The following is a 14,831-nucleotide window of genomic DNA, read 5'->3' on the forward strand; positions in this document are numbered from 1 at the left end:
AGGTCAAAGCTCCTGCGGCTCCAATATCTACACCGCAGTCTGAGCAGCACCCAAAACTGAGTCGCCCGGCACCAACAACTACCATGGCACCGGCAATCTCGGCACCGTTGATTCTGGCCATGCAAGATCCGTCTAGTCCGGTACATGATGGCTCCCCGGCACACGCTGAGGTCGAGCTTATTGTTCCCACCATGCCAGAGACCTTTTCGACGGCGCAGGAACTCATTGCCTTAACGGAGCCCATTCTGCCCCAACCCCCGGCACCGCCGGAGTGGGTTATTGCATCAGCAGGGAAGCCTGCCCTAGTCAGGCCACCTTCCATCCATGCTGCAGGCAGGCACCACTCGAGATCGAGGTCTCGCCAACGCTCCGGATCTCGCCACTGGTCCCGATCTCGATGCCGCTCGCAGTCCCGGTACCAATCTCCTTCTTGGCACCGGTCATACTCGCAGTACCTTTCAAGATCCCGCTCTCTGTACCGATACTCCAGACGGTGGTCCAGCTCTCGGCACCGTTCATGCCGCAGCCACTCCCACCATAGAGCTTCATGATCCCGGTCGACCTCCCGGCACCACGCCAGTCGCAGGTCCCGGTCAACCTCTCAGCACCGGTACAACTCCTGGTGCCGCTCTCCTGTGAGGCATGACGTATGGTACCCTACGCACAGGGCTCCTCCTCACATGCAGTCTGCTCCGCCATGGCTATCACGGCACCCATCTGAGTCTTCGCACACTGATAGCACTGCATATGGAGATTCAGAAACACAGAGCCGTGTCCTCCAGGAGTCTCAGGGCATGGAACAAGTGCCTCAGTGGTCCTTCTGGATGCCTTGGGCATATCACCAGGCCCAAGACGAACCCACGGTTCCATCTTGTTCTGCCTTGTTGGAACATCGGGCACCAGAGGCCACTGTTAACCGCCCTCCTCCAGCGGGTACGGATGACTCAGCTCTAGCGCCAGATCTTCAGGTGTTCCCGGACCCTGATGCTCCTCCGGAACAAGAGTCACTCAATGAGCCAACCATGCCGAGTCTGTCGTCCTCCTCTTCGCTAGACGAGACAGTAGCCAGTACTTCTACATCGGGCCTGCCCCTGATCGACCTCCGAGCCCACCAGGACCTTCTCCGGCTAGTCGCCTTAAATATCAACCTTCAGGTGGAGGAGGTCCCGGAGGTGGAAGACACGGCCATAGACATACTGTCGGCGGATGCCCCAACTTGCGTGGCTCTGCCATTCATCTGTTCCATCCAGGCCAAAGCGGACACCATTTGGCAATCCCCGGTGTCTATCCCTCCCACGGCCAGAGGCGTGGAAAGGAAATACATGGTACCCTCTAAAGGGTATGAATACTTATATACCCATCCTCCTCCATGCACTCTGGTCGTTCAATCTGTGAATGAGAGAGAGCGCCATGGCCAGCAAGCCCCTGCCCCAAAATCGCGGGATGCTAGATGGATGGATCTATTGGGGCATAAAGTTTACTCCACTGGAGGCCTCCAACTGCGGGTAGCTAACCAACAGGCCCTGCTCAGGAGGTATAATTATAATACCTGGCAATCAGTGGGTAAGTTCGCTGAACTGGTCCCACAGGACTCCCGCCCGGAATTCCAAGCCCTTCTGGAGGAAGGGAACAAAGTGGCACAGACTTCTCTGCAGGCATCTCTCGATGCTGCTGATTAGGCGGCCAGAACCATGGCCTCGGGGATTACAATGCAGAGGATATCGTGGTTGCAGGTATCAGGCCTACCTCCTGAACTGCAACACACTATTCAGGACCTTCTGTTTGATGGACAGGGCCTTTTCTCTGAGAAAACGGACCCTAGACTCCAGAGTCTCAAAGACAATTGCATCATCATGCGTTCCCTCGGGATTCATACTCCGCAAACCCAACAGAGGTCCTTCCATACCCAGCCTCAACGCCCTTACCCCTTCCCAGGCCATGACAAGACTTTAGCAGAAGGCATGGTCGCGGGAACCGCAGACGGCAATCGGGTTCCCAAAGGGGCCAGAATAACGGTCCCGCCAAACCATCAGAGGGACCAAAACCGAACTTTTGAAGGTGTGCCCGAGAGCAAAGCACCAGTCCTTCCCCAGGATCCTCTTCAGTTTTCCAACCACCTTTCCTCCTTCCTCCCTGCGTGGGCCCAATTAACCTCAGATCATTGGGTCCTACGCACGGTGGAATTTGGATACCACCTCCAATTTATTTCGCATCCTCCCTCCCCATCCCTCTTCAGGGACCCCTCTCACTAGCAATTCCTCTGGCAAGAGGTTCGTACGCTCCTCTCCACCGGAGCTATAGAGGAGGTGCCGGAGGAGTTCAGGGGCAAGGGATTTTACTCCTGATATTTCCTGATCCCCAAGGCGAAAGGGGGTCTCCGACCCATCCTGGACCTACTTGGTCTCAATGTCTTTCTGAAGAAGTTGAAGTTCCGCATGGTGTCCCTGGGGACCATCATCCCATCCTTGGATCCCGGAGACTGGTACACTGTTCTCAACATTAAGGACACATACTTTCACATCGCCATTTACCCTCCGCACAGACGGTACCTACGGTTTATGGTGCGCAACCAACATTTTCAATTTGCGGTCCTCCCATTTGGCCTCTCTACCGCCCCACACGTGTTTACAAAGTGCATGGCTGTAGTAGCCGCCTTCCTCCATCGTCGGCATATACAAGTCTTTCCTTACCTAGACGACTGGCTTATTCGCGGGACCTCCAAAGTTCAAGTCACCAGGCATGTTGCTATCATCATGGACCATTTCGAGCGGTTGGGCCTGATGATCAATCTAGAGAAGTCTACTCTAGTGCCCACTCAAAGAATAGAATTCGTCGGGGCCATTCTAGACTCCACACTTGCAACAGCCTTCCTTCCACTACCCCAGTTTCAGGACTAGTTTCGGTCATAGAAACCTCCAAACTTTTCCGAGGACCTCGGCCTGCACCTGCCTCAGCCTTCTCAGTCACATGGCAGCATGCACTTTTGTAACCAAGCACACCAAACTATGCCTGCGTCCCCTTCAAACCTGGCTCGCCTCAGTTTACCTCCCGGGCAGGGACACCATAGACATGATCGTCACAGTTCCTCAGAGCATCTTAAGCTCCCTCAACTGGTGGCTAACACCTTCCCTGGGGTGTACCGGGATGCCGTTCCAACCAAGACAGCCCTCAGTATCCCTAACGATGGACGCGTCGTCTCTCGGCTGGGGGGCACACCTAGGCCATTGTTGCACGCAAGGTCTCTGGTCATCTCAAGAGCTAGCGTTGCACATAAATGTCCGCGAGTTGAGAGCAGTTCGCCTCACATGCCAGACTTTCCAACATCACCTGCAGGGCTGTTGTGTTCTAGTACTCACGGACAACACAACAGCAAAGCACTACATAAACAAACAGGGAGGGACTCAATCCTCCCCCCTTTGTCAGGAGGCGATCCAACTGTGGGAATTTTGTATAGCCCACTCTATAGACCTTGTAGTGTCCTTCCTCCCAGGGGTCCGGAACGCTCTGGCAGACCATCTCAGCAGATCCTTTCTCTCCCACGAGTGGTCCCTCCACCCGGACATCGTACATTCCATCTTCCAGAAGTGGGGCTTTCCTCACATAGACCTATTCACTTCCCACAACAACAGGAAGTGTCAGAGGTTTTGCTCCTTCCAGGGTCTCGCCCTGGGCTCAATATCGGACGCCTTCCTAATCTCTTGGGCAAACCACCTTTACACATTTCCACCTTTCCCGATGGTGCACAGGGTTCTCGTAAAGCTTCGCAGGGACAGGGCTCGACTGATCCTGATCGCCCCTGCGTGGCCCCGACAACACTGGTACACCACGTTGCTGGACCACTCGATAGCCAACCCAGTCCCTCTACCCCTTCATCAGGATCTGATAACGCAGGACCACGGCAGGCTTCTCCACCCAGACCTGCAATCCCTCCATCTAACAGTGTGACTCCTGTATGGTTAACCCAATTGGAATTACGCTGCTCTGCCCAGGTGCAAGAGATACTCCTGGGTAGCAGGAAACCTTCTACGTGGTCTGCTTACTTAGCCCAGTGGAAGCGGTTTTCTTGCTGGTGTCACACGCAGAATGTTGCACCTGCGGAGGTTCCTATCCCTACTATTTTGGACTACCTCTGGTACCTAAAACAACAAGGCCTCGCTATGTCATCTCTGCGAGTGCACTTGGTGGCTATTTCTACTTTCCACCCCGGAGAAGGTACTTACTCTGTCTTCTCCCACCCTATGGTCTCAAGGTTCCTCAAAGGCCTGGAGCTTCTATGCCCCCTAGTACGACGCCCCGCCTCTTCCTGGGACCTCAATTTAGTTCTGACGAGACTTATGTTCCCCCTGTTCGAGCCATTGGCAACCTGCTCACTCCTATATTTATCATGGAAAACAGCCTTACTTGTAGCCATTACATCGGCTAGGAGAGTCTCTGAGCTTTGGGCTCTGATGGTGGACCCACCATACACGATGTTCCACAAGGACAAGGTGCAGCTACGCCCACATCCGGTGTTCCTCCCTAAAGTAGTCTCGGCCTTCCATCTAAGCCAGGACATATTCCTATTGGTCTTCTTTCCCAAACCACATGCATCTCGTAGGGAGCAACAGTTACATTTGCTGGACATCCGTAGGGCGCTCGCCTTCTATATTGACCATACGAGGCCCTTCCCCAAAACTCCCCAACTCTTTGTTGCAGTGGCGGACTGGATGAAAGGTCAGCCTGTCTCTTCTCAGAGGATTTCATCCTGGGTAACTGCTTGCATCCGCACTTGCTATGAGCTAGCTCATACCTCGCCGGGTCATATTACCGCACATTCTACCAGGGCCCAGGGCTCGTCAGCCACCTTCTTAGCTTGAGTACCTATTCAGGAGATATGTCAAGCAGCTATGTGGTCTTCAGTACACACTTTTACTTCCCATTATGCCCTGGTGCAATAATCCAGAGACGATGCAGCCTTCGGCTTAGCAATTTTGCATTCTGCAATTTCTCACTCCGATCCCACCGCCTAGGTAAGGCTTGGGATTCACCTAATTGGAATGGATATGAGCAAGCACTCACAGAAGAAAAGACAGTTACTCACCTTTGTAACTGTTGTTCTTCAAGATGTGTTGCTCACATCCATTCCAAAACCCATCCTCCTTCCCCACTGTCGGAGTAGCCAGCAAGAAAGAACTGAGGAGCGGACGGGTCGGCAAGGGTATATATTCGGTGCCATAGCGGCGTCCCGCCCAGCCAACCCACCGGCTGTTGCTAGGGTAGAAAATCTTCCGACGAACGTGCATGCGGCACGCGCACACCTAATTGGAATGGATATGAGCAACACATCTCGAAGAACAACAGTTACAAAGGTGAGTAACCGACTTTTCTGTGCTGTAAGTGAGGGGAGAGTACACTGGGTCCGATTCTCACTAATCTCAGCTACTCAGCCTAAAGGATCCTTAGTGGGAGAATCAGACCATACGTAACTTAGTCTGCAGAAGAGAAGAGTGAGGTGGGATCCTGGCTGGGATGATTTAGCTGGAGTTGGTCCTGCTTTGAGCAGGCAGTGAGACTAGATGACCTCCTGAGGTCCCTTCTGTCACAGACTTACAGATTGTGCCCACTCTTGGCCCTATGCGGTCCGTGGGGGATGCTCCTTTCAGTGAGACAGCCCTTCTCATGGGTCCACTCTCTCTCGGAGTCAGGTCCCTCCACCTCCTGGAGCCGCACCTCTCTGAGCCTTAGTACGTCTGTCTCTGCCTTGGGCCCCCTCAGGGAGTCCATGCACTCTGGACCCCTTGGGCCTCCCCACCCTCGAAGGGGTTGATGCAACCCTGTTCTCTAGACCGGAGTTACTCTCAGGCAGCATAAAACAGGAGAGTTTATTGAGAATGGAACACAGCACAGGAAAATCTCAGGGCCTCAGGCCTGGCCTCCCTCAGCACAGCATATCCCAGTCCCCCTGCATCCAGGTGGGCTCTGCCTGCTTCCCCTCACCAGCCCCGAGCCACCCTGCTTCCCAGCTGGGCCTCTGATATCCCCGGCCTCTGGCTGGAACCAGCTGGTCAGGTCACTGGGGTCCTCCCTCTGCAGCCCATTGTCTCCCACTGGCCAGAATCGGCTGTGTCTCCTGAGCTGGGTCTCCGGGTCACCAGGTCACCAGTCACAGGGGTCTCCAACCTCCAGGCCATCTGCTGGAGTCCCGAGTCCCTCTCTGGTCCTCTGTAACAACAAACTCCCTCTCCCCTCACCTCGTTAAACCAGTAACACCCAGGGACATTGAGTCCCACCCCCTGTGCATGCAAACCACAGGAAAACACAGAAAACCCCAAGAAACCCCCCACTTTGTCATACATTCCAACCCTGATATTCTATGATTCTATGTAACTTTAATAGAAAAGAGTAGTTGACTCCCTGTCTTATGTGCACCGTTAAGCCCATCCTGCGCTATGGATCACTACCAACCTGTCTATGTATATTTATTTAGGAAGTTTTAACTGGTTTACAAATCATGTTTTGGGAGCACATTGGCTCCTTTGAAATGCAAGGTGCTGTATACACTGTATAAAAAAATCTCCCATGGCAGTAAACACATGAAAGGGTTTTTGCTTCTCCCACAAGGAACCTCAACAACTTTATATGCTCACGGTGGACAAACTTTTAAAATGAATTATATATCTATACATATATGTTTAAGAAAAAATGAGTCCTTCTTCCTCGTTGACCAGAGGTCACGCATGCCTCCAAGCATCATCTCCAGCCAAGCCAATAGCTAGAGTTCATGGAAAAGGAAACTCAAGTGTTCAGAGTTGCAAACCTGGCATGGAAAAACCCTGCTGAGTGCAGAAAAGCCTTTTTTATATTAGCTCCCTGTGAGTTCGGAGCTGAGGCGGTGATCACAGGTCACCAAAGTGCATTGAACAGTGAAAACAGGGCAGAGTTTTCTTTAAAGGAGCCACGTGTCCTGGCAGTCTGGATCTGGGAATTGTAGCAGTGAAGCAGGCCAATACCCAGACTCCTGTTGTAAATCACAGCTATCTGGCAGTGCTGCCAATATCAGTTTATTGTGTGAGCACGGAGGCCTTTTGCACTGGGCACTTTGGTAACCAGGGACCTGGTCTGCTAGGTGTTCCTGAGCACCTTCCATTCACATTAACTCCAGAGAGAAGTGAGAGTACTCTTACAATAGGGGCCAAGCTCCATATAGCATCTGGCCTCAGAGCTGGGGAAGCCTTCCCCACCATCACCCCCTGCATTTCTGAGTAGAGAGATAAATGGAGCCCTTGAAATAGGTTGTTCCCTGTATCACTTGCCGCAGAACCTGTGTTTCACATCACACCTGTGCATTATTTCTAATGCAGTACCAGCGGGGAGTTTTATTCACTGTATTTCCTGTCTCTCTGAGCCCAGGTCGTTCTGAGTCACTCAGGCTGTTGAATGGAGAGAGCCAGTGTGATGGCAGAGTCGAGATTTCCCTCCATGATGTGTGGGACAGGGTGTTGGATGATCAGTGGGACATGAACGATGCCAGCGTGGTGTGCAGGCAGCTCCAGTGTGGAGTTGCTGAGAAAGCTTATAACCCTCCTAAGTCTGAGCGAGGAACGGGCCCTGTGGGGCTGAGAAGGGTCCAGTGTGCAGGAAATGAGACTCGTCTGACTCTCTGTGACAACTCCACGTCTGAGACAGCCCAGGCAGGAATTGCTGAGGATGTCGGTGTAATTTGTTCAGGTGACTTAGTCTGAAAATCTTATAAATATCCTATCATTGTTCAATGGGAACATGACCCACCTCAGGGCCTGCCTCCACCCCACCTTGTGCTGTGATCTGAGCAGTCCTTGAAATGATGTGGATCTGAGGTTCAAACTGTGACCCATTTATAGTAAAAATATCATGCTATATGCAGAAAAAGCATAGCCACATTATAGGGCTGATAAAATGCAGCAACCTGCCCCCGTCCTGTCTCTCTGTCTCATCTATTTTTATGTATTGGAGCTGATAAAAAAAGTGTTGATGAAAAATCTTCACAATAAGATAACTGATTTGCACAGAATGTCCGTTTCCATTGAAAATGTTCAGATTTTTGTTGAAGAATCCAAATTTAGTTGCAGAAGAGAAAAAAAAATATTTATGGTCATCTAAATATTTTGTGGGAAATATGAATGAATTTCCCGAGCAGTTCTAGTGTATATAGTGGTTTTTTTATATTAAAGTCTTAACAATTGTGCTGTCTTGGATCAGAAAACAGTAGTAAGAAAACAAAGTCACATGTAACCTGTTTTGACCAAGAGTGCCATGGATAATGGTTCTTGGCTAGATACCCAAAGGGACTTGGATGTTGCAAGGCCTGACTCCTAGGTGTCTTGCCACCCAATGAGATCCTCAGCTCTGAGTCACATGCCCAGCTCCCCGTACAATGCATGGGGAGAGTTAGACACCTCAGACGCCTGCAAGCTAAAGAGGGAACCACCTAAACTTGCCAGCAGTGAAATGCCAAGGAAGGGAGCAGGACGTAGATACACAAAGTTATTTAGATGCCTAACTGCCATTGATCTAAGCCTCAGGCCCCTGACACACAGGTCAGAGGTAGGCACTTATCTCTGCTCAGGACTCTCAGCCACAAACTCACTCCTGGAGCTAGGCATGTAAGCCAGGTCGGCTCTCTCATCTCCCCATTTTATCCATAACCCAGTGGTTAAAGCACTCAACTAGGATGCGGGAAATCCATGTTCAAATCCCTGCTCTTCCTGATTTGGAATAGGGATGTGAACACAGGTGAGTGCTCTAGTTACTATAGATTATAGGGTATGCTGGGGTGGGTCTCTCCTGCTAGAAATGTTCCACTTTGTACAAATAATTGGTCACTGAATCAGAGAAAAAGTAAGAGAGTGAATCTAGTCTGGTGGCCAGGGTACTTATCTGGAATGAGGGAAGGTCAATTCCCTGTTTCAATAAATATGTAACAAGTTATATATTATGTATTTATAAAGAGGCAGTTAGGCATCTAAGTAACTTTGGGGCTCTAACCCTCTGTTACTTAGGAAATACATCAAAGTTACTGTTCTAATGTGACATTGTTAAGCCCTAATCTTATAACCCTGCAATTTTCCTTCATTTAAAAGGGATAAAAAGAATCTGTGATGGGATTTTTTCATTGTTCTTGCTTGCAGATGACTATTTAACAAGATAATTCTATTATTCTTTTTGATGATATATTATTTATTTTAAGACTCCAGAGTAAAAGTAAACATAGGACCATAACACTGGTGTCCCTGGAATCCTTCAAGTAACATATCCCTATATCATGCACTCTGTGTTACTGCACCGAAATCATTTTTCATGCCCATTGCAACTGCAGTGTAACTAAGGCATGTTAAGGGTCCATTCCTGCTCCAATTGTGTCAGTGGGAATGTCACAGTTGATTTCAGCAGGGTCGAATTGGGCCCTAAGGGTCTGGGACTTTATTGTAGATACATGGATCCAATTACCTTTCTTTCCCTATATTTCTGAAATGAATTGCTACCATGTCTGCTATCTCTAATCTTCTGGTGTCTACCCAGTTCTATAGCAATTTAAGGCTATTTGTTTTTTGTTAAATTTATTGTCTAATAATTCCTTGAACAACTTGATGCTTATCCTTTAAGAGCAGTTTGAAAATATTCAGACTTTCCAGTAGGGGCCGATTCTGCATACCCTTAATCTCACTAGTTCCTCTTACCCATAAGATGGGCCCTACAAAATTCACAGCTATGAAAAACATGTTATGACCTGTGAAATCTGGTCTCCTCCTGTAAAAATCTGGTCTTTTGGGTGTGCTTACCCAATACTATACAGCTTTCATGGGGGAGACCAGTGTTTTTCAAATTGGGGGTCCTGAACCAAAAAGGAGTTGCATGGGGGGAGGTCACAAGGTTATTTTTTTTGAGGGGGTATCACCACCCTTATTTCTGTGCTGCCTTCAGAGCTGAGCAGCCACAGAGTGGCAACTGCTGGCCGTTTGCCCAGATCTGAAGGCAGTCTCCTGCCAGTAGCAGTGCAGAAGTAAGAGTGGCAATACCATACCATACCACCATTACTTCTGTGCTGCTTCCTTCAAAGCTAGGTGGCTGGAGAGTGGTGACTGCTGACTGAGGGCTCAGCTCTGCAGGCAGCAGCACAGAAGTAAGGGTGACAATACTGTACCATACCATCCTTACTTCTGCATTGCTGCTGCTCGCGGTGGCTCTGCCTTCAAAGTTGGGCTCCTGGCCAGTAGCAGTGCAAAAGTAAGAGTAGCAGTACCACAATCCACCCCGCCCCCCGACCCTCCCCTACAATAATCTTGCAACCCCCTCAACTCCTTTTTGGGTCAGGATCCCTGTAATTACAACACTGTGAAATTTCAGATTTAAATCGCTGAAATAATGAAATGTATGATTTTTAAAATCCTATGACCATGGAATTGACCAAAATGGACCCTGAATTTGGTAAGTCCCTACCCATAAGGGTTACTCAGATGAATAAGGAGTTCAGAATTAGGTCCTTACACTCACTTGATGTTTATCAAAACTGCTTTCTAAAAATCCTCCTCATTTCCTTACATTACTGCCTTCTTTTCTTTTCCGTGTTTCTTGCAAAGACAGATTTTTAAAAGTATTTCAGTATCTCAGCCATTGCATCATTAATTTGCCTGGAAGCTGTTCAGCTATTATTATATTGCATATTAACAATTGAGATTCATCCTTGCAGGAAGCAGGCGGATCAGACTGGTGAATGGGACAGGTCGCTGTGCCGGGAGAGTGGAGATTTATTACAACGGCAGCTGGGGGACAGTCTGTGATGATTCCTGGGATCTGTCAGACTCCAATGTAATTTGCAAACAACTGGGATGTGGACATGCCATCAATGCAACTATCTCCGCTCATTATGGGCAAGGATCCGGGCAGATCTGGCTGGATGATGTGAACTGCTCTGGGAATGAATCCGATCTCTGGGCCTGTCCTTCCAGGGGCTGGGGCCAGCACAACTGCAGACACAAAGAGGATGCGGGAGTTCTCTGCTCAGGTCTGGTCTGGGAATGCTCTTGTGAATCTAGTTACCAGGCAATTTAATGAAGAGGGAAGATATTTGAGGAGAAAGCTGAGGATGATTTAGACTCTCCCTTGCTGTCTCTCCTACCTACCTACAGGGATCATGATTAAAAAGTCACCATTTCCCATCAGTTCCCACCCAGAGGTATTGGAGGTATTGAAGCATATCTCTAGTGTTGGGAGGGCAATGACTGCTGTATTGCAGGTATCAGTGTGCGTAACTGCTGGGAACTGGTGACTTTTCAGCGGTGACCATTGTTTTTCTAATGGGCCTGTGATGTCCAGAAGAGTCTCTGATTCTTGGAGTGATTGTCTCTGGCACTTGTGTCTGCAAAATAATGCACAGGATTGTTAGCAATCGCTAGGATTTCACTCTTTATACACCAATTCTTTTTAGAATCAAAGATTTAAATTCCTTTTTTGTGCATTTCCTTCTAGAATTCACAGATCTGAGGCTGGTGAGTGACAGTGACTGTGCTGGACGGCTGGAGGTTTTCTACAATGGGACGTGGGGCAGTGTTTGCTCCAATGGGATGCCTGGAGTCACTGCAGCAATTGTCTGCAAACAATTGAACTGTGGAGATGGAGGGCAGATAGCAAGAGACTTTGCATATGGAGAAGGTTCTGGTCCCACGTGGCTGGACCATGTTGCATGCAGTGAGCAGCACAGATTCCTTTGGCAGTGCCCATCAGGCATGTGGAAACAGCAGTCCTGTGATAACCGTGCAGAAGAGACCCATATTTCTTGCAGTGGTAATTCTGAAACTGTCTGTACACATCCATGCACCCTCTACGTGTTTAACTCATTGAAAGGAAGTTATCGAAATTTTGCATGTATTTACTTTTCAGAATAGACAGTTTTACATTTTCAGCACTGACACAGACCTATTGTCCAGTCTAAGAATGAGAATGAGGCCCATGGAAAACAAGGGAATTAGTTATTTATACAAGCTGTGTTACACACAGTGCAATCACTTAGTGAGAGCCCACAAATGCCTCCCATTAGCTAGCATCATTTGAGAATCTCTGTGGTTATCCTTTTGGGCTAAACAATCAGAGATGGGCCCAATGTCAGTGACCAGGACATAGACAGTTGTGGTGAGTGATTGAAGCAGAAGTCAGGTACAGTGGGTAGAGCAGGAGCTGGTATTCAGAACTCAGAGCCAGGGGTCAGAGCCAAAGTCAGAAGTCAGGAAACAGAGGCGAGAGTCAGGATCGGGTTACCTGGAGCAAGGCAAGGGCAGGATAAGTCTGGGGTCAAAGCAAGAGCAAGGCTGGGTACAAGGCAGGAGCAGGAGGTATTGCAGCTGTGGGAAATGCTTTGAGCAGTCGCTGAGTGGCTGCTGTGGCTGCTGGACTCAAGAGCTGCACTGCAGAACTTTCCATCAATCAGGCAGCCTACTACAGGCCAGCTGCACTTCTTAGGCTGCCTGGAGACTGCTCTGCTGCAGGTGCTGATTCCTGAAACCCTACCTGTGAAATCTGGGTCAGGAGCAGAATTCCCCAAAAGTGTGTCCATGTGTAGGTATGATGGGGGTGCTCTAGTCACCGCAGTATGGACCCTCCTCCTGGTTGTTCTGGGGACTAGCTTGCCAGGTCTATACCTCTCCCAATGGTTGCAAACCATCCCTCTATCTCTGTCTTTCTGTCTGCAGCTGCTATCTTGATCCAGGAGCTGTTGTGGTCTCTTCGTGACTCAGCCCTCCAGCTACGTCACTATTGTGGTTTGCACTTCTGGGTGGGGGGAGTCTTTTCTCCCAAACAGGCTCAGCCAGTCTTCCTATGGTGCCACTTCCTCAGTGGCTGGTTGGGGAAACCAGGCCCCGACTCTACTCTGGGTTCTGGCTCAGGGACCCTCTAATCAGGAGTCAAGGTTTGTTCCATCCCGTACTTTGCTGCATTTCCCTAAGCACTTGCCTAATCTTCTTGCTATCTCTTTGTTCTCTGTGTCTATCAGCGTTCCTGCTACCTCCTCCTAGGGATTTAAATTTAAGCTTATGAAATTGCTGTAATTTAGAAGTTTAATATACCAATAACCTTACTCTCTCCTACATCCCACATGCTTCTCAGTCTATGTCATAATTTTCAATCCACAGGAATAAAACAAAAAACATCTCAGACCTTGTTTGCTGAATGCCCGAATTCTACAAGCTGCACAGGTATCTCTGCTTCTCACTGTCTCACTCTTGGTCCCTAAGGACTTTCCCAGCTGTCTCAATAACATTGAGGTTTCTGCATTTCCAGACCAGGAGAAGTTACGTGTCGTGGGAGGAGAGGACAGATGCTCGGGCAGAGTGGAGATTTGGTACCGTGGCTCCTGGGGAACAGTTTGTGATGACTCCTGGGACATGGCAGATGCTAACGTTGTGTGTAAACAACTGGGCTGTGGATCTGCTGTATCTGCCCAGGGCGAGGCTGCATTTGGCGAGGGGACTGGCCCCATCTGGGTAGAGATGCTGAATTGCCGAGGGACAGAGTCATCTGTCTGGAACTGTCCTGCCAAGCCCTGGGGTGAGAGTAACTGTGACCATAAGGAAGATGCTGCTGTGAATTGCTCAGGTGAGTGAGAGGAGATGTTTCTGCTACATGCTGTAATTTTCACAAAGGGGATGGATCCAACTGCCTCCTTGGTCCGAGATCAGGCCCTCCCAGCTCCTGTGTGCAGGAGCATCATGGAGGCTGTTGGGTGGGACATTTGTGGGGTCACACTGGCTCAGGCATCAGCCCACATAACCCCTGCATCCATCACAGGCCCCAGTGTCCTGGTTTGTTACTAGTTTTTTCAGCACAGTGGACTTAAGTTTGGCCCAAAATCTCTACCATACAGACCCTATGCTGCTGTGCAGGAGTTTCTGGGAATCAGAACAGGTCACAGCTGGAGACCCCCAGGGATTCTCAGAGGACCCCTTCTCCTGGTAACAAACATCCCCCCCCCCCGCCACTCCAGACTCCAACTCTCCTCCCTTTCCCTTTGCAGGTGTGACAGAGAGGACAGATTCACTGACTAGAACAGGTAAAACATCTGTCTCCTTCCATCAAGGGTTAAATTTCCCTGGTGCTGGGTCATAGAGGAGGAGCTGCAAGCTGCAAGCTGCAGACTGAGGAAAGGAGCTCCTTTCCATGGCCTATGACATCTGAGGGTGAATGACACCTGGGTGCTGAGCAGGAATCCAGTTGACAGGGCAGGGCCCATGTTTCAAGCAGCTGCCTGTGAGCTTCCTCCATGGTGCACAGACTGTGTCTCAGCCCATTAACCTGCTGTCTGAGCCGTGCAATGAGTGACTGGGGAGCTCCCTGCCCCCCCACTCCTCGACTCTCACAGGATAATCTCTCTCTTTTGTATGTTCATTTTCATCCAGCTCCCCCGCGCCGCCCTCTGACCGACAGTGAAAGAGTCACAGTGCCCATGATCATCTGCATTATCCTGGGGGCCCTGCTCTGCCTGGTCTTAATCATCCTGGGGGTGCAAGTGCAAAGTGCCAAGGCACAGCGCAGAGGTGTGTGCTGATTAGTGTCACTGTGCGAAATGCCTCTGCAAAAGCAGGAGAAGTGGTAGCTTAGGAGAGGGGCATTGGCAGTGTAATGGAAGACTAAATTGTATTATGCTGTTCGGCTACAAGGTGGTGCTGTGTGTTGCAATTTACTTAAACTAACCTCAACCATGCCATGAGGAGCATTAAAGGGATCTTATAGAGAACACATCTGGTGTGAATCTATCTAGGAAGGAAGCTCTATAGCTGGTCCATCAGTGGTACAGAAGTCTGACCAGCTAATAGCAGCCCTGC

At 49.7% G+C, this 14,831-nt stretch overlaps 1 protein-coding gene across 1 annotated transcript in view; it reads left to right on the top strand.

Annotated features, from left to right (window-relative positions):
* Window positions 1-14,831, top strand: part of LOC127042980 (scavenger receptor cysteine-rich type 1 protein M130-like) — a 54,996-nt gene that overhangs the window by 24,953 nt on the left and 15,212 nt on the right. The window contains exons 6-12 of the mRNA XM_050936602.1: window positions 7,390-7,707; window positions 10,706-11,020; window positions 11,485-11,799; window positions 13,143-13,205; window positions 13,291-13,605; window positions 14,024-14,059; window positions 14,406-14,543. Of these exons, the coding sequence (XP_050792559.1) occupies window positions 7,390-7,707; window positions 10,706-11,020; window positions 11,485-11,799; window positions 13,143-13,205; window positions 13,291-13,605; window positions 14,024-14,059; window positions 14,406-14,543 (1,500 nt within the window). The remainder of the gene's footprint in view (window positions 1-7,389; window positions 7,708-10,705; window positions 11,021-11,484; window positions 11,800-13,142; window positions 13,206-13,290; window positions 13,606-14,023; window positions 14,060-14,405; window positions 14,544-14,831) is intronic.

This window comes from Gopherus flavomarginatus, chromosome 1, assembly GCF_025201925.1.
Source record: "Gopherus flavomarginatus isolate rGopFla2 chromosome 1, rGopFla2.mat.asm, whole genome shotgun sequence".
Taxonomy (NCBI): Eukaryota; Metazoa; Chordata; order Testudines; family Testudinidae; genus Gopherus; species Gopherus flavomarginatus.